We start from the raw sequence: 25,862 nt of genomic DNA, 5'->3' as shown, positions 1-25,862 counted from the left end.
CTTCTAATTCTCAAGAGGAAAATTTGTCAATCATTTCCTGTTCTCACTGTATATGAAATGTTAATCAGTAGTTTGTTGATGCCTGAGGGCACAATTTTTTAATGTTCCTTCAGCTTCATTAGGGCTAGTTTATTCCTAAATAATATCCATCCCATTTTCCACATAGAACTTGTCACTTAAATATTTACTTTCAGTCCTTTGATAAGAATGATTAAATTTCTATATAGTTTTACTGTACAATTTAAACATTTTCAAAAATAAGAATTATGAATAAAAATATTAAACAGGATGGATTTTTAGTAGCATCATTCTTCTAAACATTTCTAAGGGTATATTTTAATAATTCTTCCTATTATCAGATAGAATGGGACAAATATTGTTTCCGTTCATGAATGATGTAACAAGGCTACTCCTCAAAGCATTGGGATTTCTAAAATGTTATTTCATTCTGTGGAAGAGAGCTAAAGGTATTTAAATCCCAGTTGTTTAATCTAGAATTATCTACTAGAAGAGAAAGTCCTTTGACTTCCGATTGCCTTTCATTGCTGAATTATCTATAGGAAAGGAAAAGTTTTCACCTTGTAAAACACACAGTAAAACTAATATGTCTTCTATTTAATCTTATAAGACAAATGGATTAGCTTTTTATTACTATAACAAATACTAGGGAAAATCAACTCATGAAAAGTAAAGGTTTATTTTAGCTCACAGTTTTGGAGATGTCAGTTCATATCTATTGGTGCTATTGTAATATATCATGGCAGGGAGTACATGGAGGAGCAAACTCTTTACTTCATACCTGGAAAAGAAAGCAAAGTAGAAGAGACCAGGTTCTCACAGTCTCCTTCAAGGGCATGCCTCCCAGTGACCTGAAATCTCCTATTAACCCCCCATTCTAATGATTCTACCACCTCCCAATAACGCCAGGCTGGAGACAAGGGCCCTTAGGAGACATTTTAGATCCAAACTATAAATATTTTTTATAAATATTTTATAATATATCCATTAAATTTTATTCATTTTGATTGATTGCTTGGTTTTCATCAGTATGCTTCAGATGTTATAAGAGAATATGAAGATGAAGCAACGTATGTTCTCATATTCAAGGAACTCATTGTCCATTATTGTGATTCATTACATTTTCTTCTACTGATACTTCTGCCAAGGTCTTCATGACTTGGCTTTAACTGCATCTCAGGCTCATCTTATGTTCCTAAACCCTCTGCATTCCAGGTATAACAAGCTACTCTCGTTTATACAAGGAAACACCATATCTTGGTGTATATGTATGATTCTTCTGCCTCGAGTGCTTTTGGAGCTTCTTACATATAAAACACTCTACTAGATGTCTAGCATGTTAAAATGCATTAGATGAAGCTCCCTGCAGGAAAAAGTGGCCAGTAACCCAAGGCTACACATCCTATTACATAGATCTACAAAAGGAGCAGTCCTCTTAAAAAGGAATCTGTATAGAAAGGAAGGCATGTGGCACAGTCACATTATGTTCGGAGTAGAATGACAAAACAAATACTTGAAAGAAAGAGGAAAACAGGACTTGATGTTTCTAGAAATGCTGGCAATGCTTGAATAGCTCTTAATTTTTCCCTCCGGAGTATTCTACAATATGGGGCTACCACTTTTGGTCCCTGATGATCCCAGTGTCCACTCATCTCTGGGAGAAAGCACTGATCAGAGGGAGGAAAAATTATCATTATTTGATGAATGTCGGTCTTCTTCACTACATTCTAAGGTTGTGGTATGGGCTGTATCTCCCTTCGTCACCACTGAAAACCCTGACGATGGTGCTTGATGCAGAATAGGCTTGCAGCTACGTCTGCTGAATGAATAACTGCTGAGCAATCGAAATGATTAGAATTTAAAATCATTCTGTACAAAGGGCCCAGCAGTCATGAAAAGGCATTTTGTTAAAAATATGTGTCTCATTTGGAGACTCACCAGGACTAACGTTTTGAACTGGGGATTGGGAACCTAACTAGGGACAGTGGTAAGTCAATTTTAAAAGGAAGTCAGAACACAAATTCCAGAAGATTTCTGTGACATGTTCAGAAGTCAAAATGTCATCCCAAAGACAATTCAGTCATTGAAGAATATTAAGCAATATATGATATGGTCTTATTTTCTCGTTTGGAGGAAATAAATGATTGAAGAGATGAAGTTTAAGGCAGGAAGAATCATTGGGAAACTATCATAATAATAACTGAGAGAGAAAAAAAGAACTGCTTGAAGTGAGGGTATGAAGAAGAGAAGAATATGTATAAGGTTTGGATATAGATGCTGGAATTTTGGAAGGGCAGATTTAAGGATGAGCAGCAAATTCTGAATTGGGCAATTTCCTCCTATTCATTAAGATCAGCAGAAAGTTTGAAGAAAAGGTGATAAGTTCCTTTTATAGTCTGTGAGTTTTGGGATACCTCTGATATGTATACAAGCAGAAAAGCCAACCAGACAGTAGAATATAAACGAGGTGAGCAGTCAGAGTTAGAGGTGTGACGTTGAGGGTCGTGACTAAAAGATGAATCATGAAGCCAGCATGGTGGCCCATCCGTGCAATCTCAGGTACTAGGGAGTCTGAGGCAGGAGAATCACTTGAGCCCAAGAGTTTGAGACCAGCCTGGGCTGATGAGACCCTTTCTAAAAAAGATAGAGCTGGAGATTTGAAATCAAATCAATAAAAACACCCAGGGAGAGTCAGTGGAATGAGATGAAAAGCAAACTCAACTGTTCAATTTAAGATAGAGGAACTTACCAATGATACCAATAAGACAGCACAGAGCTGAAAATGCGAAGATGAAAAATGAGTGTAAATTTTATTTAAAGAAAAACGTCTAAAATAATTGAATAAAAGAAAAATTATAAATTCCAAGTTAATATTTTAATTCCCAATTGTAAAGATGGAGAAATAAATTTAATGACTAAAGAATTATAATTATTCCCTACAAATTAAAAGAACATCATGGTTTATAAGAATTTTTGAATTTCATAAAACAAAGACTATATTTAAAAGCCTGAAAAAATGTAAATGTGAATGACAAGAGACAAATTTAAAACAAAGCTTAATAGAACAAAAATCAAGAAGTAATTGTTCAATGTTTATATCTCGACTTATCCCTAACAGCTTCTGGATCAGAGAACAGACGAATTATTTGCTTACATTGTAATCTTATCATCAGTTCCGCACATTCCAGTTCACCCTTGGGGACAGTGAGAGCCAGCTGCACCCTGTGTGTACCAGAGATTTGTACCACCAGAGAGGAAATAAGAAATTATGAATCTCAGAATTTATATGATGCAGCTGAGCCAGCCACCGATCTTTCCTCCAGAGAAGGAGAGAGAAAGACCTTAACTTTGTTAAGTAAATAAATTCTTTCTGGGGAGATGAAGGTCCCTAGGTTTATTATCCTGAGAATGTAAGCAGATGGCACCAGAGGAGATATTTCTAAGTCTCTCAGGAGGTCTCTGTCTTTAACTTTCAAAGGTTGTTTGCCATTCAAACATCATTTAACTCAGATACCAGGATGTTTTGCTTAGAAAGCTTTGGCTGTGTATAACATGAACATATTCATGTGGCATTGTTTCCCAACACTTACCAGAAGTGCTAGATTCTGTATCCAACTTGGATAATTATACTGGGGCAAATCTAACTTCTTACTATTTGTTAAGATTTACTCTTGTGATTTTTTTGAGTCCCAGCTGAGATAATTCACTAAGAAGGGCTCTATGCCCAGTAGATCAATGGAAGAGCCGAACTTTATCACAATGTGATGATGGATTATACATCTGACTGACGAGCTGGTGTGAAATCTAGGGCATGGCCCGTCTCCACTGGATTTGGAGGATTCTGAAACTCTTGAAAACATAGAAACTATATTCATTCCTAGTTTCAGAAGTCCCAGAAATAATCACTTTCTCTTCTCCACTCCTGAACACTTTGTGATGATCATTAGAGAATTTTTATGATAATCAGTTGTACATGTCTGCATCACTGATCTGTAAATACTTGATAGGAGAAAATGTGCATGAAGCACATTGCATTAAATGTTGTGAGAAGTTTGAATCAAAATGCACTCTGTAAAAATAAAATAATAATAAAAAAGGAAGTTCAAAGAAAATGATCACATCCTTAAGAATACTTCCTGTTTCATATTTTGTTTGGGTTGAGATATAGTCCTAAGTTATATAAAGAGGTTTTTTAAAAAGGAATGAGCCATTGACATAGTGGGAATAGATCTCTCTTTAAATGTTTAAGTCTTTCAGGAGAGAAGTGAAGAAAGAAAGGAGAATGTGATCTCAGTCTTTGAATGAAAAGATAGCATGCATCATTTAGAAGGGAACTAAGAGGAAAGAATTAGTAGTGTTTGGGACCCTGAGCTTGCACCTGAATGTTTGTTGGATGGATAAGATGAACATCTTAACTGTTTTTTCTGCGTCTGCAATCATTAGTTATTTTATGCTGAAACCATGCATGGGGATGTTCAAGAACAGTTATCAGGATTTAAAAATAGAAAAGAATTTTCTTCTAGTGCAAACTTAATTGTTTTAAATTGTCAGTCCAGCAAAAGCCTGAGAATTGAATAATATCAAGAGCTTGAGATATGTCCCCTGCCCCCAAGGGAGATTAAAAAATACTATTAGATTCAAGGTGAATTAATTGATTAATAAATGTCAAGGCCTTTCAAGTTGATTTGCTATGAAAATATTCTGATGGGACTTATATAGAAATAGAACTTTCATTTTTTTTCTTATACTGTTTTAGTGATGTTTATGAAGAAACAAATTTAATTTTTGTTCAGTTTTAATACAGATTTCCTTATAGAGCTTCATACCTCAATATTTCAAAAGCACATTTGGCTCTTTTAAAGGATACAAATTTATCTCAATATAAATTTTGTTGGGCTGTTTCTGTGGTTTAATATCTAAGATCATTCGAAACTGACATCTTAATCAATTACCTTATATTTTTAGAAAATTTTCTGATCAAATTTTAAATTGGCAAGTATTTTTCTCAAATCACAGAATTCCCTATATATTAAATATTTTTAAAATGGCAATTCAATTAACCACCAATAGAATTTCAACTTAGATGGTACTTCCATTCAGGATATTCCATGCACAAAGCACTGATATTTATGTCTTTATTGAACATTACTATTTCCAGAACAACAAAGGACTACTACACTCATTCATATGTAATTTTTAATCCTACATGCATTCCTCTAGAATTAGCAAGTGTTTCATATATTACAAGGTCATTGATTATTTTGTTCAAAGTTTAACAGTTTTTCTTAATAATGTAGTTTGCTATCTTGATATTGCTACTTTTCCCAATATAAAATCTGAATTTCCCCTACCTAACATTTTTCTTCTCTTTCTTTCTTTCTTTTTGAAGTTCCATGGGAAAATTCAAAGACAGATGTTGTAATTCATGTAGTGACAACAATCACAAATGACAAGGACAGACCAAGAAGGCACTTTGGTTAAAGTTTATAAATTAAAAAACTGTTATTTTTGTGTCAATTAGTATTGTTACCACAGTCGTAGAGAACATCAGCTTCCAGACAATAAGCTGATGTTCTTAGGTACTGGGTCACCTAAAAAAGCATCTCAGGTCTGAACCTGACATATTTGTAAGCGTGTGCTTGTTTTACCTCTCCTTTGTTTCTCTGTTTTTTTTCCAGTACAGTGCTCTTAACCCACGAGAATCATGGGACATGTGGCATCCCACTCTGGTAGCTGAGGCTTTATTTGCTATTGCCAACATCTTCAGTTCCCTGCGCCTGATCTCACTTTTTACTGCAAATTCTCACCTGGGACCTCTACAAATATCTCTGGGAAGAATGCTCCTGGACATTTTGAAGTTTCTATTCATATACTGCCTTGTACTGCTAGCATTCGCAAATGGCTTAAATCAGTTATACTTCTATTATGAAGAAACAAAAGGGTTAAGCTGCAAAGGCATCCGATGTGAAAAGCAGAATAATGCATTTTCAACGTAAGTTGGAAAGCTCTTTCTACTGGTAACATTGGACAGGATTTAGAGTGTTGGAAAAACCCATGACAAACTATTACAAAGGAAATGGAGAATTAAGATTATACATAAGGCAGAAAACAGAATTAACATGGCTTTGAATATAGAAATGAATCCTTCTGACATTAAAAACATATATATATATATATATATATATATATATATATATATATATACACATACACCTGGTACATTTATTTTAAGATTTAGAAAATCATCTCTTCTTTTAAATGACCTCATATAAAGAAAAGTTATACTGCTTTAAAATGTGGAATAAATAAGGAAACCTATGTATCATCGAGAGATTACAAGTTCATTAAATGTAGAATATATGTAAAATGATCATAATAGAAAATCCAAGTATTTAAATGTTTCCTCATGTGTTTTCCAAGTACTGAAGTCCTTTCACATACCTCTTTTGTCTTCTGGTTCCCTACACAAAAGTTTTAGCATCTAAAAATAATCAAAAGTGGAAAACCAAGATAAACCTAACCATTATTATTCACATGCCAAATTCACTGTACCCTTACACTAAAGGAAGCAATTGCCAACATCTGCTGTCAGCCTCCAGCAATTTTCACAATCAGGTTTGCTGACAGCATAGGCTCCTGAGCACAGTGACTCTCCACAGCCTTCACAGAGTATCCCTCTGCTTGTTTGTGCCATTTCCTTCCCACTGGAATAAAAAGATGGTTAATTATCAGATCGAGAAGCCAGATGCTTTTCAGTGCACAACACTCACATGTGAACATGGTTATTTTGAAGATGACTCTAAAAGTCTGACCTTATTCATGACCATCACATGATTTTATCTACTGTAAGAGAAAGCAACCATTTCTTCACTGAGAGGAAATCAGGAAATCAATGGTTTCACATAAACTAAACCACTTCTAGCTATAATGCTCTCATTGGTTTAATCCCACATCTGTTTCATTTTTGATCCTGATATATAAAACTCCATTTTAATTAACAAACATCTGTTTTCTTTGCACATAAAATTTTAATCTCAACCTTAGCTACTTCAGCCCCTTTTAGAAAGAGATTTGATGCAAACCAGGAATCACAAAGAAAGCACAAAATCATCCAGACTTCCTCTTGTCCTTTCATCCCTTGCTCCCAGACTCTATGCTTTTGCTCTTAAGCAGCAGTTCCTCCCCAGGTGGCTCACTCAGCACTGCTGTCCTCCCCTTCCTGCTCTTTTCTGACTCTGTGCTGGATGGATGAAAGGAAACCTCTTGCAGTAACATCCTTATTCCTTATAACCCTGGATGGCATCTCGGTTTCCAAATTTGAACTTACCTTTCTTCCTTCATTTGTGGACCTTGACTTGCTAACTTGTCCAGAACAACTAGGGCTAGAGGTTTACAATGATCAGAATCCCTCCACCCCTATCTTCATCAATGAGAATGATGCCCCTAACCTTTCTGGATACACCTTTGGCTGGCTGGTCTCCTGGATTTTTCATGGAGACTCCTTTTGCCTGTTCCCACTTTCACAACTCTTTGTTACTTTGTACTACAGACCCCAAACCAAATTATTTTCCAAGACCACCCCATTTATATCTGTTGCCATATCCTTCTGGTCCCATTATTTGTCTACCAGAAAGAATTCCCATACAACACCTACAACTGTGTTACCTGCCCTGTTCTCTTTACTTCAGAGAAATGATCTAGTTTCAAGAGCAAGTCCTTCTCAACTATTTGCTTCCTCTGCAAACAACAAGGATAAATCTAGCACTATCCTGATGTATAATTCCCTAAAAATCCCAGGAAGCACCTTGCTCTTATTATTGATTTTTTGATAAATAACTGCATATTACAAAGTACTTATAATATCAATGTAAGCAGGTTGTGGTTAGACAAGGTTGATGCAAATATCTAATATAAATAGTAGTACAAAAATAAGTTCTTTGGGTTGTTCAGATTATATATCACTTTAGTTTATGTATACCAATAGTTTCTTCCATTATCATGAAAAACAGTAGATAAATTGTCATTTATCTAGCAGTCATTCCTGACTCCCTTGTGTCATCCAAGGGAATCCTATGAAAATATCTTCTTTTCCCCCTTCTCATTCTTCATTCAATGTGATTTGGCTTCTATCTCTTTCACTCTTCTAAAACCACTCTAGAACATATCTTCTCTCTTTTTTAAAAATTTTTTTCTATGTATGTAGACACAATACCTTTATTCTATTTCTTTATTTTGATGTGGTGCTGGGGATTGAACCTAGTGCCTCACATGTACTAGACTAGCACTTTATCACTGAGTTACAACCCCAGCACCTCTAGAACCTATCTTCTAAAGTCTTCTTATCACCATCGCTGATAGACATCAATCTCAGTGGGTCTCCTTAATTTGTCCCTATTTAACATTTCCATTTATTTGAAATCTTGTCCTCCTTGAATTTTATATTAACAATTTTTCCACTTTAACTTTTACTTATCTTTTTTTTCACTTTGCTCCAATAACTATATTTCAATTACTGTCTTTGAATAGTAATCTTCTTTAGGATATTAACCTCAGACACTTTTATTAGTATCCCCGTGAAAACTCATCTATGCTTCTGTATTTGGCCCAATGTGTCTAAGAGATGACTTCCATATTCATATTCCCATGTTCTTCGGTATTTTCGAAGGTCTACTGGATACCCTCCCATACATGTCTCCTGAAGAAAACTAAACTCCAACAGAGACAACTTACCAGTCTCTCCCAATTGGTTCTTCTTCCTCTCCAACTCCCTTAGTGTTACCACATTCCACCAAGAAACTGAAATGAAAAACTTGTGTTTTATACTAGATCTGTTCTTCCTTTAGGCTTTCCACATGTGGAAAGTGATTAAATGATCACTCTGCTCTTTGGAGTCTTGGCACTATCTTCCCTTGCTCTCTGCTCATGCCCAAGCCCAAGTCCCTCTGCCACCAGCTTCTGTTTTTTCTCATATATCTTCCATCCTGCTTCCTGAATGGTCTTTCTAAACCAAAACCAGAGGCTCCCCTATTCAGCGCATCAAAATGGTTTCCCAGTCCTTACTGCATTCAGCCACATCTTTTAACACAGCATAGCAGGTCCTTCAGTGATCTGCCCCTTGTCTCCTTTTCTGGCCTGACCTTTCTCAGTTCCCAAATAACAGCTTCCTCTTCAACATTGCCTAATAGTTTATAAATCCCCCAGTACATCATATTATTTCCTCATCCCACAAATGCTCTTGTATTGCTCTTCCCCTTGGAAAATTTTTATTCTTTTGTTCAAATTTTAGATCAGATATACCCTTCCCAGGATGCCTTTCCTGATCTCCTTCTGGCTGTGAGCCCCTAGTGGACACAGACTGTGGTCTGTATCTTCTGTGTCTCTCTGTGCATGTTCCCCCCAGCAAATGGATCCTTCCTCCCCCTCCTTCAATGTTTCTAGGTAGTTTCTCATTAACATGGGGAAAGCTAAAAGTCACTAAAAGACAAACTGTTTAGTCACTAAAATTATGCTACATACAATGTTAAGCTAATCTTTCCTATTAAAAGAAAGACCTAGACTTTGTGACAGATATTATCACATTAAGGAGTCAAAGTCTTAATAGTTGGAATTGGTCAATTGGGGTCATACTTGACTTGTCGCAGTATCACATTTTTTTGTAGAAATAACATAAAATATTCAGATAGGTCTTGTATTAATTTATATTTATTCATCATTTTTAGTCTCATGGGAAAGAGGAAAGCCTCGGCTGTGGAATACATTAACTTTTTACTTGTTCTCTTTCTCTGGTTGTAAATATTTAACCAGGGAACAAGCAAATGTTGAAAAGTAGCAGTTGAGAAATATCTTCAAAGGGCAACAGATAAAATTTTATCTTTAGGAAAGCAGGATTGCAACCCATACAAAAACTAGTCTAGGACTTAGTCTTCGACCAGATTTTGTGCTGTGTCACTTAATGATGTTGTGGCACTGTCTTGGGAAATTGCAGTCCTTCTCGCCCCGCAGAACAAGGAAAATATTAGTCATATAAAGGCATTCTGAGATGTGATGCAACTAATGACTCTTAAATTTATGGGCAAGTTGGTCTCAATAGGTTTGAGAATCACTAATGATCAAAACATTTCTGGAAGTAATGACTTTGAAATGTTAATCTAGATTTATTTTTTTAATTCCTCTAATAAAAGAAATAGACATTTAGAAATACCTTAACACAAAGGTCTTAATTCATCTGAAAAGTAAATGTGTTCTTCTGAGGTGAAACTATTCTATAAATCTCACCAGTGACTCATTATACTGAAAGAAGGAAAATAAAAAGAAAGAATAAAATTTATAGTTAATAACAAAATGTAATTTTGTTTTGAGTTTCCCATTTTTAAATTCTAGTTGTAATATGTCAATAAATATTTTACTTAAAGGGGTTACTGATGTTCCCTGATAACTAGTAGTTCTTAGAAGCAAAAGAGTGCTATTCACCCATAAGAATCCATTTTATTCCTAATAATTGCTTTTTTTAGAAAAGTTGTAAAAGCAACTCTTATGAATTTATGTGTAAATACATAACAAAATTTATTACATAATTTCTGCTGTTTACCTTGTAACTTTTCCTAAACTGTTATTCATACAGGGAAAAAGCAGTTGAATTATATTTTTTTATATATACAGTTAAAATTCATACTATTTGGAAGGAAAGAATACGACTATTTCACATTCAGTCCAAAGGATGCCTGAAAGTTACTAAATAGAAAAAACTCATGATGTTGGGACAAATACACTTTTTCCCAAGAAATTTTCAAAAAATAAATTTGAATGGCCTTTGTCTAGGACCTATGAATAAGATTTAACTATCCCCAATATTATTAGAAACTGATATCTGAGTTGTCTTTAAAGAAGATATCATTATCTCCTTATAAACAGTGTACAACATTTCTCAGTAGGACTAAAGTTGATCACTTGCTGCTTTATAATAATCTGTTGTATTTAATAACTCTAGAAAAATTAAGTTTCAAATTATATTCCATGCTTTTATAATTATATCAAAATGAACCCTAATATTAGCATAACTAAACTAAAAAATGCACAAAGAACAAAAATAAATGAATTTTAAAAATTAAGTCTCATCTCCTAAATTAATTACTCAATTAAAATGTAAAATTGATTACTTTTTTAAAACAACAATAAATTTGGTGGGAAAAGCTACTTAAAGGCCAATTCAGGCATATTTTGTTAGATTCTCTAACTTACATGGACCTGATATTCATGCTTTTTTTTTTTTTTTGTCACAAGAATCATACACAGAATCATAACCCTTTGCTCTTCTGAGAAAGCTTTGATTTAGCAAGGGAGGAAGTTTGAGAAAGACCTACTAGCTTCAGGAAGAGCAGGAGTTGACACAGAGCCAGGCAGGCTAAGGAATTTTTACACTGTGCATCAGTGTAATATGATTCAGCTCCACCTCAGTATTTAATTATCGCTTACTTTATTCATCCTCAAGTCCCTACCTCTTAATTTGTACAGTCTGGAACTTTCCTATCCAATAACTCTGACTTCATCATAAGCTCACTATTATCTCAGCCCCTTTTGTCAACTACCTCATTATCTTGGTATTTCTAAGGTAAACTTTCCTAGACAGGAAATCTGATTATTTTCACCTTAGTTCAGTCTATAAGCCACTGGCCTCATATAAATTGTCCTTCCTTGGGTCTCTCAACCCTGGCTGACCTAATCACATGAGGCCCTGGATAAGAAGCTCCAGAGACTCATATAAAGACTACCATGGCATTGAAGGGTATATGTGGAACTTTACCCTTGGCTAGGAGCCACCAGAACACAGAATTGGGCTTGGTCCCACAACGTGATGCCCATCTAATGCAAACCTCCCTAAGACTGAAATCGTCCCTCCTTTGTCACCATGTCTGGTATGAGAAGGTTTTTGGTTCTGTTTTCACAATATAATTTTAAAATAGTCTTTTGAAAATCATTTTCAATGAGTATAAAAGGGCCGCTATCTTTTTGTTGTAGTATGCTAATGTAACATAATAATCCCATTGAAACAAACGATTTTCTATTTGGGTTCAGATATTCCTCAAATTATTCCATTTTTCAAAATAAGAAAACTTTCCTCTCAATAAAATCACCAGAGTTTATTCTTTGGCTGGAATAAATAATAATGCACCTGTGTACAATTTTATGGATCTTTAATGGTGATACTGTTTTTAATTCTCCTACAACTAAGAGCAAAGTCTGGCTAAAAAAAAAAAAAACTTTTTTCAAAGTTTAAACTTTAAAAATAGATCATTTGTTCACTATTCCTCAGTAGCCTAGGACAGGGGCTGACAAACTTTCTATGAAAATAGATATTTCAAAGATATTTCAACATATTTTCATAAACTTTCTAGATAATAAATATTTCAGGCTTTGTGAGCCAAATTTTCTCTGCAACTACCTACTTCTGCCATTTCAGTTAACACAAAATGAACCATAGACAATACATAAAGGAATGAGAGTGATTATATTTCATAAAATTTTACTTACAAATATTAAAATGTGACCATTATATAATTTTCATATGTGCAAGTAAAAACCATTCTTAATCCACTTGTCATGCAAAAACAGTATCTGGCTCTTTTTTGGACCCCATTGCCCTAGGAAACTAAACATAGCTTTAAACACACTAGGAGAATTAAGTGCATCATTTGGGCTATCTTGGTTTAAACAAGTTTTTTTACTTTTAGTCAGTTTAATTTTAAAATTGCCTTAATGGATTATTTTGCTATGGATAAGTATTTGAAATTAATCCAATATACATAATAATACCAAGTTCTATTGCTATACCTTATTTTTTAATGGTTCAAATACAGTTTTGATGTTATTTTATCTTTATTCCAGGTTATTTGAGACACTTCAGTCCTTGTTTTGGTCAATATTTGGGCTCATCAATTTATATGTGACCAATGTCAAAGCACAGCATGAATTTACTGAGTTTGTTGGTGCCACCATGTTTGGGACATACAATGTCATCTCTCTGGTTGTCCTTCTCAACATGTTAATAGCTATGATGAATAATTCTTACCAACTTATTGCCGTAAGTTGACTGACTTCATTTTAATTCACTGTATCTACAATGTGTTTTTCCTAGCTATACTACGTTTAATTATCATAGGGACAAAATCTATAATTGACTGATGATGGATGAATGATCTTGCTGATAAGCGGATGATGCATATAATGGGGGGGTGGGAGGGGTTAGCGTTAGGGTTAGGGTTAGGTTTAGGGTTAGGGTTAAGGAGGGCGGCAAGAATGGAGGAAGGAAGGACTGTATAGAGGGAAAAGAGGGGTGGGAGGGGTGGGGGGAAGGAAAAAAAAAACAATGAATCAAACAACATTACCCTGTGTAAATTTGTGATTACACAAATGGTATGCCTTGGCTCCATGTACAAACAGAGAAACAACATGTATCCCATTTGTTTACAATTAAAAAAAAAGATTAATATTTTGGATTTATATTGTACCTTTCATTTAAAGGCACAAAAATCCTCTATAAACATTAACTCATTAACTCTTAGACATTCTACATGTGTCCAAAATGCTTACATGGTTTCCATTATATTATTTGACAATACTGTTTTTTTCTGTTTCTTTTAAAAACACTTCTCTATTATTTTTATGACATCTGAAACCATAAAGTTATGAATTACCTACCTACAATGTTTAAGATGTTTAGAAATACATGTTTAGAAAGATACTTATTTGAACCATACATTATAATATAAAGCTCAGAGAAATACAGGTAGTGCATGGATAGGGGTGTGTGTGGGTGTGTTCCTGTATCTTGTTAAGCTTCTCAACACCAGGGACAATATCATACAATTTTGTATTTATCAGAATTAGTAAATCAATTAATAGTGTAGATATTAGTAAGACGCTATGCCTCAAGCGTAAAGATCTTTAAGTTTACAGATATTCAGACCTCTACAATTAAATCAAAATTATATAAATACAATCTATCTGTTAAATGAAAAAAAGAAAGAAGAATGACACCATAATGTCAAATTTCTGAACAGTATTATACAACATATAGTCATATAGTTACCTAGTTTTATCATATTACACATGATTATACACATAACTATCTTTCTGGGCAATCATTAGCTCTGGTGAATACTAGTTGAGGAATGACTTGTAACAAGCAACTCATCTCTATGCAATGCCTATTAGGTTTTGCACTGTCTTTATCCATTTATCTTGTCATCTTGATATAAGCAAACTCATACCAGCTTGACAAGACACAAAAGACAGCCCAGAGAAGAATCTGATGAGGGGAAAAGCCACAGACTTTCACTTCCTTAAGCTTAGATTAAACAATCTAGATGCAATCTTGAATTTGTAGGCAAACCTACAATGTGTGTTTACTTGAAACTCTGGAATCCAGACAACTTAGTTTAATTTATTTACTCATTAACTTAACAAGTTCTGTTTGAGTCCATACTCTTTTTCCAGGTACTGTGCTAGAATCTAGAAATGCTGTAATGAATGGGAAGGATAAAGCCCTTTATCCACTTGAACTTAATGATCTATGTCCATGATGAATAGCTATAGTCACAAAACAAACTCATACAAAAATTAAATGTATTTCTGAAGTCTTTCATATTTATACCTTAGAGAAGTAGCATTTTATAAGCACAATTATAGGTTGTCCACTATTCTGTAAATAACTATAATTATATTGTATCTTTGAATCCATGGTCAAAGTTCTGAAGTGTCATTATGAATTTTTTGTCAAGCAGCACTGCAAATTTTACTGAAACTGTCCTCATGGTTTCCTACAAGACACCTGTCACTGATTTTTTAAAATCTGCATAAAATAGAATGTATTATTTTTATTTTATATTTCATAGACTAAAGTATTCACAATGTGTGCTAATTAATTATTAATAATACATAAGAATTTGAAGGTAAATATCTGAATTTGTGGATTACATAGAGGGCTTCACTTAAGCATCTTACAATCTGAAAATTTTGCCAATAGTGACCATATATTTCATAAGTTCTGTTTTCCTCCTGTCAACACATTTCCAAAATGTAGGTTCTATTTCCCAGTACAACAACAAAAACAAATTAGCAAACCTCTAATTATCAAGCTAGATAGAGAGGAGCTGCCAATAGTTTGGATCCTGTAAAACATTAAATATTCCAATTTCATCAAGTAGAGAACACTATTCAAGAGTAGTATGACATGTTTTTATTGCTTTTCTGTGGTGATTATTTTTCTAGGTAACCTTATTACAGAGATGAAAATCATTTTTAAATCTATTTTTATTTAGCCCAAATGCAAAGGCTATCCTGAGAAGAGCAGACCCCAAGAACCTAAGACAGGTGTACCTCCCCACATTCTCTATGTGAAAGCTCCTTGGGGCAAGGGCACATCAAGCACTTGACTCACCTGTCCCAAAATAGCAGACTGTACTCTGAAGACTTTCTCTTTTTCTCCTGCTACCACTAATTCAGGGCCATAGGATAAAGCATGTAGAAGGAGAACCATTTAACCAGGGCAAGGCAGAAGCAATTATGCAGGTCACAAGTAAAGCCTTCTTCCCCCTCATGAACTTATTCATCAATCACATATTTATTGTGCACCAAGTATGAGCCAGACATGTGCTTGATTTTGGCACACAAAGAATTTAAAAATTCTCTTCTCTCAAGAAATCATTAATGTTGTGGACAAAATATAAAATAAACAGCCTCAATACTGAAAAGAGAAATTTGAGAATGTTAGGAAAGTGCAGAAGGCTTGGGTTGGAGATAGGAGGCTGCTGAAGATTGATGGGACTCAGGGCAGGATTCCCAGGAGATTTTTAAAGTTGCATCAGAGTTGAAGGTGAGTAGGGGAAGGTGGGTTTAGTTATCACCAGCTTAGAACTTCCCAGCTCCAGATTTTCCAAGCATTATAGACTAAATTAGAGACTCTCCCAGAATCTCAAACCATGAAGGATTGTTAGTGGTAGCAATAACAGAACATGATAATGTAAGGACAACCTTTCATGTATGGTTTCCTGAGCACTGATGAATTTTAGGAGCTACTCCTAACCAACGCGTTATCTATGTCACTGCCTTTTGTTCCGCCGGGGGCCAGTTCTGCTACATCTCCTTCTCTGCGACTGCAGCAAACAATACACACTTCTCTTCAGGCGGAATCTATGTGTTCCAAAGAAAGGGTGAAGGGAGAAATATAGCAGGAGAGGAAGTGGGGAGGGGAGGGAAACTGCAGCTTCTGCATTTCTGTCAACCAACTAATCTGTGCAGTCCATTGCCCAGCAACATGAAGTCTCCCATCTTCTAGGTATGGTGGATTAGTGACAAAGCCCAAGCAGTCCGGGGTCTGGAGTAAAACTCTTGTTGTGCCGAGTGGAGACACATATTTTATATGCATTCATGAACACACAGAAATGTAGGCTTATTAGAATGACGCATACATAGTCTGGAACTATTCTTCTATTCTAAAACCTGGGTTGTGTTTTATAAGATTAATTTGTTACAATGAGCTATTTTGAATTCTTAACTTGCATTTATGCCTGGTTTCTACCACCTCCTACTTCCCAGATTCTCTGCTTTAATCAGATTTATGGCTAATTTAGGAAGAGACTGGGTGCCCTATATCTAATTGCCACAAATGTTCCAGAGTCTTCTCAGGAGGTTAATCAAGTGAAGTGAGTACTAAAAGATGAGAGGGAGTGAAGAGTCAGGCTGTGGGCAACCACCAGCCAGACATTTGGCCGAGGTAATGTCAGGTTCACAGGTTTAGTGCTATGTCAGAGAGTCTCTTCTACGTTTGTTAGAGGAACTTCTCTGTGAATTGATGTCTGTTGCCTGAAAGTGGACAAGAGCTATTCACAAGGGAGCCTATCCAGTGGAACTTTTCCTGGCAGCATCAAAGGCTGAGCTATGAGCATCTGAGAAGGTAACCTTCACCTCAGCAGAGATGCACGGCCTTGGGTAAGACATAAAGTGCCAATTCTGTCTAGAATCAAATGCAAATCTACAGTGCAGGAGATGCACTATCATCTTCAAGTCATAACTCATCACTCCAGTCCCTTCAGTATGTAGCGATTGTAGATGTCTGTTTCACTAAGGAGGAAGGATGAACAGTGACATAAGAGCTGTGACTCCTTACAGGGTAAGCCAGTGTCTGAGATGTTTAGACTATTGTCTCTGGGAGTTGGCAGTGTTTTTCTAAATGATTTAACTAATGCTCCAAGAACCACTCAAAGCCAGATTCTCTCACCTTATTCATGATGAGAACTGACAGCAGTTGTCATGTTCTCCTGTTCAGGACCATGCAGATATAGAATGGAAATTTGCTAGAACAAAGCTTTGGATGAGTTACTTTGAAGAAGGAGGTACTCTGCCTACTCCTTTCAATGTCATCCCAAGCCCCAAGTCTCTCTGGTACCTGATCAAATGGATATGGACACACCTATGCAAGAAAAAGATGAGAAGAAAGCCAGAAAGTTTTGGAACAATAGGGGTAAGAACACAGCATGTTAGTATTACTCTTTTTTTAACTGTGTATGTGAATATAGTTGTGTATTCTTCATTGAATATTGTCAGTTCTTGTCACCTTTTTGTTCTAAATGATTGCATGTCACGAACATTAATTGCACATGCACCATTTCTAAGACATTGAGTAAGCGGGACTTTTTCACAAGTTCATTTCCTACATCTAAGGCAATTTTTTTCTATTTGCATAGGATCCATTTCCTTCACACGAGACTCATCAATGCTGCTAGTAAAAGTTTGGCAAATCAGTACATTCTCTCCTAGTACCTTGATTTCTAGCAAGAATGATGCTTTATCATGTTTGTTTCTCCCTCTGGATTATAAGCTCCATGAGGGAAATTTTTCTGTTTTGGTTACCTCATATTCCTAGTGTCTAATATAAACTTCCACATAGAATATGATAAAAATGCTCTTGATAAAATGCCCAATGAAGTGACTGAATGCATATGATCACTTAAATATGCTCTGCCAACTGCCAGTTATGATATCAAAATATGTTTATGCTCATCATGTTGCTTCTACTCCTTATCATATTAGATGCCAAGAAGCTGTATTTTAAAAAATAGGTTAAAACTGCTCAGAGTCATGCTCTTGGTGTACTGGAAGACTATATTTCCTTTGGCAATCTCTTTCATATTGGAAAGCAAGAGTTTAAGCAATTTCAGTAGAAAATACGTAGACTTAGATGTTTGTTCCAATTAAGCCATTGACATGAGACAAGTAATTCTTCATTTCTTTCTCACTATTTCCTAATATTCAAAGTTCTTATAATACTATTGGGGGGGGGAGCATGATAATTAAACATTAGTTAATTTGACCGTCTCAGAGAAATTGCTTTGGAAATATTTTGTAATGCCTTTATATTAGAACCACCAAGCAATATTAGATATGTAATCAACAATAAAAAATGTTAATTTGTTTCTAGTTTTATTTCACAAAACTGATGACTGCTAGTCATGCTCTAAGCGATTCTTCTCATTCTTTAGTTTATCACTCATCAGGCCTTGTTAATAACTCCAAATGGGACTGTCTCCTGCTGAGAGTGGCGTGAACTTGCCTGTCATCTCAGTAACAATTCTAATTCTAAAGCGAGAGGTCAGCAAGCCAGCAGTTCAAAAAGAGATGAGGTTATGAGAGGCAGTTGCATTCTCTCCTATAAACTGTTACCCATTCATCTTTTCAAATAAGGTAAACATATTTGATCTGAGAAACCAAAGTCAGATATGATGAAGGTTTAGCCTACAAATCTCACACTAATTTATGGGTTTTACTGCTGACCTGAGAAAGGAGTGAATTTATTTTGCTCTAAATGTTTGTCTATTCAAATAAGTTAAATTCAAATTAATTAAAAATAGTTGAAGAATAAATGTACAGAATAAGCCTTATTAGGTTTAATAGGCTGTTATGGTATATAACTGGGATAGAAATTGGAGAGTGAAGGAAGCACAGAGACGTTGCTTCCATCTTGACAGTGTCAGTTCTAATGTGGGAGATGCAGAAGTGAAGACATATGACTGTAATATACAGCATATGATATATTTAACATTTTGATGCTATGAGAAGCATGTGGGAAATAATTAGTATTGTCCTTGAGGTAAGCAGGAAAAGGTTTCAGGGAAACCAAACTCCAGTATACACCTTTCCAGATCAAAATATACTTGTCCTTTGCCCAATTTATTCTTAAATTCCTAAGTATGTTTTAAATCAATCCCTGAAAAAATATAGTGATCAATGCTATCTAAACATACTACTTTTCACAAGAGCATTGGGATTTAAAAATATATAAATAAAATAAAGCTGACTCACCAAAGATATTTGTCTTTCATATCATAGTTTTAAGGAACAACAGAGGGAATTTTGGGTTTTAAGAAACTTGTAACAGAATACCAGGCCCTAGCCAGGCATGGTGACAAATGCCTGTAATCTCAGCTACTCAAGAGACAGAGGCAGAATAATCACTAGTTGTAGAACAGCCTAGACAACTTAGTGAGATCCTGTCTCAAATATGAAAACTAAAAAAGGACTGGAAATGTAGCTCAGTGGCACATTACTCCTGGGTTCAATCCCAAGTAATACACAAACATGCACAAAGACACCAGGCCCTCCTTGAATGCTTTAGGAGATCCATCTGCCCTGCCTACAGAAAGAATGGAGAACCATTCCAGGAAGTAACTTCCAACCCTCTCCCAAGCCTTTTATTGTTGACTGGTCTTTAGGAACATGTTGCCATCATTTCTTAGATGCAAAGAGGAGCCTGCAGTTCAATTGGCCTTTCTATTAAAGGAATGATTCACACATTTCAGAGGGAGAGAATAAGTGGCATAAGTTATAAAGAGCTTTCTTTTCTATATATTACTGTTCTCGAAACAAATTTCTTTTGATGTCTTTATTTCTAAATTTGATTCTTTTGCTCTGATCTAAGGCACAACAAGATAATCCAAAGTTAATTGCAACTGCAAACCATTTCTTTCTTCCTTTGCCATGTACATTTTACTAACCTTTGACATTGGATGTTTCAATGCCTTGGAAATTTATGCCAAACTAAATAAATATTCTGAATCACGTCTCCCTCTCCATGTTCTTCCCACCCTCAGTTCTGCCTCTTTTCCTCCAGGCCAGGGCCTAGGTCATTGAACAGCATCCTAAGCAAACCCAATACTGTCTAAATTTACTTTACTCTGGATTGCATTTTCAGCATGAGAAGGACATCATATTTGGGTTTACATGTGCTTTGTTGAGTTTTAGATATTTGTTTTGTATCGAAGTAAATATTATATATTATTTACAAAGAAGGTCTTCCTTACAAAAAATGGAATTAATATAATAAGAAGGTTATAATAATAATATAGGAGTTAAATGGGAAAACAATGTCAAAAAGTAATTAATTTTGCTGTAAGCTAATTAAAATTCCATTAATCCTCCTTATAATGCATTGTGTAGACATATGAAGGCAAAACAAATACACATATTAATTAATTAAAGGTGACACAGAAGTACTGATGACAGTCATTTTGTAAAACCACAATATGGCTTAGAACATAACATTACTCTCCAAAGGGAACTTAGCTATTATTTAATTCCACTATTTCATTTAATAGAGTACTTGTTTACCTGATTTCTCAGGGTCCCACAGGGACGAAGGTGGGGACAAAACCCTTGGCCAGTCTGGTGTGTTTTCCATTGCCCTTTCTCTTTCCCTAAAAAAATCTAATGAATGTGCAACTGTACTTTCCCTGTTGTAATTTTTCTCGTCAGTTTCTGCAAATCCTGTCATTGTGTTCAGCTGCTTCTTAGATTCTTACATCCCAAAGCCCTGGGCTTGCAGGCTGGCTTACTTTCTGCACTCTTTCACCACACCAACTTGCTTATATTTATGCCACATTTTTGAAAGAGAAAATTGAAGTTCAACTGGAGGTTATTACATTCTTCAAGGCATTCTCTGTAACCTTCCCATTTGTGGTTCACTTACTGATTCTTGTCACCTAGCAGCTGCCTGAATGTCACACTGCTGGCCATTACATTTAAATCCGCAAGAAGAGCTTGAAACTAGAGACCTTCAGGGTTACTACATTGGCCACTCTCCAGAAGCCCATTATTGGTGATCCTATCTTGCTATTATTTATGGTTTCCTATAATACTGATGCAACAAGTCCTGAAAACTTTTACATATACAAACACATATAAAAGTTGCATATGTGTGTGTATACATATATATATAAATATATATATATATATATATATATATATATATATATAACTTTAATTTATGTTATATGAATGTATGACTTTAGACTGGACTTCCTTAGGGCCATTACCAGTCCTGGTAAATTAATTGTTCATTTGACTGCTTTATGCAGGAAAGCACAAGTGAGGCAAAAATGCTTTATAATTGAGAAAAACATTTATGAAAGTAAGAAACTGCATAGCAATATAGCTTGCTTCTGGAAAATCATGAAAATCCACCAAAGGGGCAGCCTAGTGAGAGTACAATAGTTAAAAAAAAAAAAAATACTTTGTCACGTGATTTTTTTGATATTTCCTCTTATCAATTTTCTGCTTAAAACCCTTTGTAGTACTAAAACACTAATTCTTAAACTAGAATCATTCAGAATCTCCATTCTGACAAGCACTTCCATCTTGAAACTTTAATTAAAATTCCTATTAAAGAATGCATTAGGATCTATCTCAGCTTTTTAAGCTCAAAACCAACCTCTGTGCTTGTTGCTCAAGAGGTCCACATCCATTTAATTAATGTACAAAGATGCTAATGCGATATTTCCCCAAAGCATTTAATTAATATGAAACATTTTTTAATGCCACAGATCAGAAACCTAAATGGAATGCTCAACTTAATAGGTCAACATGCTAACCCAAAACCATTCTAGGTCTTTAGATAAAATCTTAAGAAAATGATTTTTAAATTCCTCAGTTTTATGTTTTCTACTTTCCAGTTTTTTTCTCAAGTGCATAGTAAGCAGAACATGAATCATTGTCTTGGGTCACTAAGCATCACTCAGCCCTGGGATAGAGATGAGATACTTGAACCTAGCTGGCTGTCACAGAAATGTGCTCAATTAAGTCAGTGCAGGGGAATAAGAAATTGTGAAAGCATTCACATCACCTATCATCCCTAAAGAAAGAATACTAATAGTATGTGCCTCTCAGACTTCATTTTTAGTGATAATTTGTCAAGTATAGCTCCTTAGTCTTATGTCTCTCAGTAGGCCTAACTACAGATCTTACAGATATGACAGTATTCATCCATGTGTAACTTTTTGTCCCTGAGTTACTGCGATAAAATTTGTGGCAGAGCCCTTTGATTTAACTTTCTTTTCCAAATGGGGATGTATGAAAATTAATTGCTCCCTATTATTGGTATTTCAAGAGTGAGGTCTGAATATTTGGTTCGATAATACAACATTCAGGCATTGTGCATCATTTATTTTTACTTGCTTGAAAACTGTGTTTATAAAGAACAATATGCAGCTCCATCTCTAAAGGAGTACAATGCAAGTTTGGGGAAAGGGTTCCCATCCTGAAATGGCCCTTTGCTTTTTACTTTGCTTTAACAAGAAAGAACACAGCAGGCTGAATCCTTTAAGGAATTCACTGAGCAAAGCAAAGACTAAAAGGCATAATTCATGGTCTGAAAATCAGTGATAGACAAAAACAGTGGAAATGAGAGAAAATGACACTGAAAATTGACCGCAGGGAACCAGCTCTGTGCAGAGAGCCTGACAACCCACACAGTGGGACCTGGAGAGAAATGGAGCTAAGAAGTCAAAAAATGTCACAGCTGATTCCCCAGAGCCCTCTCTTTCCTAGCTGCAAATGCTCCCAGTGTTAAAGCAACCTGACACTTGTATTGAAAGCCAGAGTTTCCTCCCAGCAGCAGAGGCTTCTCACTACTTGATCTTCTCCTTTACCATTAGTTCTCTGATCCAAATGCCATTGTCTTGTCCTAACAAATCAGGAGGAACCTGTAATCTGTGGTTTATGCTAACATGACACCCAGGTATGCCCTCAGCACTCTCCTGAAAGGCGTTCTCACAAGGAACATTCTGTACCCAGTCTAATGACTTCTGATATAATTTACAAAGAGAAGTAACAACTTCAGTGCACTTCTTCCAAATTATTTTTCCTAGACACAGTGCTACAGAAAGAATTGTGGTTGACTTTTCCTGTCTTAAACACAACTGACATTCCATGCAATTAAAATAAAAAAAGCTACAAAAGGCAACTCCCAACATGACAATGGCTTGAAAGAAAATTAATTACCCCTTACCTACGTAAATATTTTTAATGAAATGTCCCTTATTGCGTTGTTTTTATAAATACAAATTGGCTAATTTTCCTGTTCTTGATCTTTCCAGTGATAATCATGATATACTGTTTTCCCTTAAGAAAATAAAATCCTTTAAAACACCAGTGATCTTTACCCAACAAAATGTTGCAAATATCCCAAATATCATTAATGATAGTTCTATTATATAGTAGTTAATGACAGCATTAACTTTCAATAGTTATTTTTATCTCTCCTTCTGGAGATAGCCCGTGTTTTCCCTTGAATTTATATTCTTTGCTTTACCCAAAAGGCCTCTCTCTCTTGAAATTGCCCCCGTACAGCCTTGAATATGTACCTTTCCTAAAAACAATCTGTGCCTTTTTTATATTTAAAACAATAATTTATTTGAACAAAGTATTTTGTTTTTTGTTTTTACATAATAAATTTTATTTTCTTGTTATAGAAAAAAAAAAGAATTCACATTCCTGATTCACTACTATCAGAGTGGTGTTTAAAGACAGTCTGTCTCTCTCTTTCTCTCTCTTTGCTATGTATGTGTAATATGTCAAAATATACCCTACTGCCATGTATATCTAAAAACAATGAATTTTTAAAAAGTGCATCGATACCCAGGTAGAATGTGAAAGATAAGGATACCATCTGCCTATGCCTTTGAAAAGAAAAAGAAAGAATATACATGTTATGCATTGAATTTTGTACCCCTGTCCCACCCCCCCACCACCAAAATAGGTTAAAATCCTAATCCCTACCATATCAGAATGTGAACTTACTAGGAAATGGGTCCATTACAGAGGTAACCAGTTAAGTTGAGCTGAGGTCATGCTGGAATAGGGTCCTTGAAAGAACATGTCCATGAGAAAGTACAATTATGAGAAGACCATGCAAAGATGGAGGCAGACACCGGAGTGACACTGCTACAAGCCAAAGACTGCCAAGGATTCATGTCCTCTGTGGAAACTAAAAAGCTTCTTTCCTATCTCATGCTACTCTCAGATGATCAGCTTTCATCACATGTCACTTGATTAATCAAAAGTCTCAGGTGCCTATTAACCACTGAATTCTCTGTGCCAGCTAAGATTTTACATCAAAAAAAAAAAAAATTCATGTTAACTTCCCAGCACAGTCTAATCATATTCCTGATAGCAGAGAACATTGTACCCATACCTCTGAAAGTCCCATAACATGTCTTAACAAGTCTCTCACTCTCTAGCTCCAAACCCATTCCAGCCTTCCAGAACACTTGTGTCTCTACCTGTCAAAGACCTATGAGTCCCTCATGTCCAATTCAAAACCCCATTCCTGTGAAAGCTGTTGCTGAATCTAATTCTTTCCCTAGCAAAACATCACCTCTTCCTTCCCTGTGGTCAAATAACACTTACATTTCTCACCATGCTGAATGCTATATTTTGCCTTCATGTGTAGTCCTTCATGTTCTTGGCATTCCATATTAGAAACTGCAAATCATTTAAGTGCATCTTATTTAAGCCATTTAAGTGTGTTATATTCATCTCAGGTTTCTTGCATAGGAAGATGTGATCACTTAAGTGTATCTTAAATTGGCTCTGCAAGCTAAGATTGATGATATAAAAACAAAGGAAAACTCACAGAGGTCATGGAAGGATGTTCATATTTTCAGATGTTCATATTTTCCCCCAAAAGATGCCCTTCTGGATTTGTGTTACATCTATCTAAGTTTAGTGGAATCCACTGACTGTATTACTTAAATGCAAATTTTCTATTTCTGAACTTCTTTACTGGAAGAAGTAAAGAAGGTTTTCATGCCAAGGCCGAAGGTTTCCAACTGTTTAACTGAAGGAAATGCTTTCCACAAATATGAAGTGCCATGAAAATCCCACAAAGAGAGACAATTACATTTAAATTATATTATTTTACTTTCTCAGAGATAATACTGATATTTGTCAGACTATACAGTTTTGTTATTTAAGAATATTTTGAACACTTTTAGAATATTCTTAAATACTCCAATCAGTATTGTTAATTGGAAAGTAAAAGCATAGAGGATGGAAACTCGCCTTAGTGATAAATGCCTTACCTCTCTTATTTAGCCATTGGAATTACCCCTTGAGTTTATCTTCACCTTGCAACCTCAGAAATAACTTCCATGTTCAGGCCTAGTCAGCTTCAGACACAGATATAAGCCCTAAGTCCGTGTTCCTAATATCACACCCCACAACCTCTCAGAAAGTAAGAAAGCAGGCATAGGTAAGCTCATGGTGCTAATTAGAGCAAGGAAATTGAAAAATAAGGAATCTGTGAGATGTATAGTTTAGTGTTTACCAATTGATGAGTAGATTACATTTGTCTTTTTTTTTTTTTTTTTGATATTGAGAAGATGGTTAATTTCATTCAGTCCTATTTTCCTAGCTAGGATGTTGAAGTTCAGTTGGCTGACATTATCCCACAAGACCAGAAATACTTTCTTAACATTACCATGTAGATGTAGAAATTAACCAAATTGCAAAAGTGA

The 25,862-nt window shown here is 35.3% G+C and overlaps 1 protein-coding gene across 6 annotated transcripts in view; it reads left to right on the top strand.

Moving 5' to 3' along the window:
• Trpc4 (transient receptor potential cation channel subfamily C member 4) overlaps positions 1-25,862 on the top strand; it is a 214,897-nt gene that overhangs the window by 183,609 nt on the left and 5,426 nt on the right. For 5 of the 6 annotated variants that reach the window (XM_047553091.1, XM_047553090.1, XM_047553088.1 and 2 more), the window contains 3 exons: positions 5,697-6,010; positions 12,901-13,096; positions 17,342-17,536. In XM_047553091.1, coding sequence (XP_047409047.1) covers positions 5,697-6,010; positions 12,901-13,096; positions 17,342-17,536 — 705 coding nt within the window. The remainder of the gene's footprint in view (positions 1-5,696; positions 6,011-12,900; positions 13,097-17,341; positions 17,537-25,862) is intronic. The other variant, XM_047553089.1, reaches the window with a different exon arrangement.

Source organism: Sciurus carolinensis, chromosome 5, assembly GCF_902686445.1.
Source record: "Sciurus carolinensis chromosome 5, mSciCar1.2, whole genome shotgun sequence".
NCBI lineage: Eukaryota > Metazoa > Chordata > Mammalia > Rodentia > Sciuridae > Sciurus > Sciurus carolinensis.
Note: the sequence above shows the minus strand (reverse complement) of the source record. Positions and strands in the feature narration are given on the sequence as shown.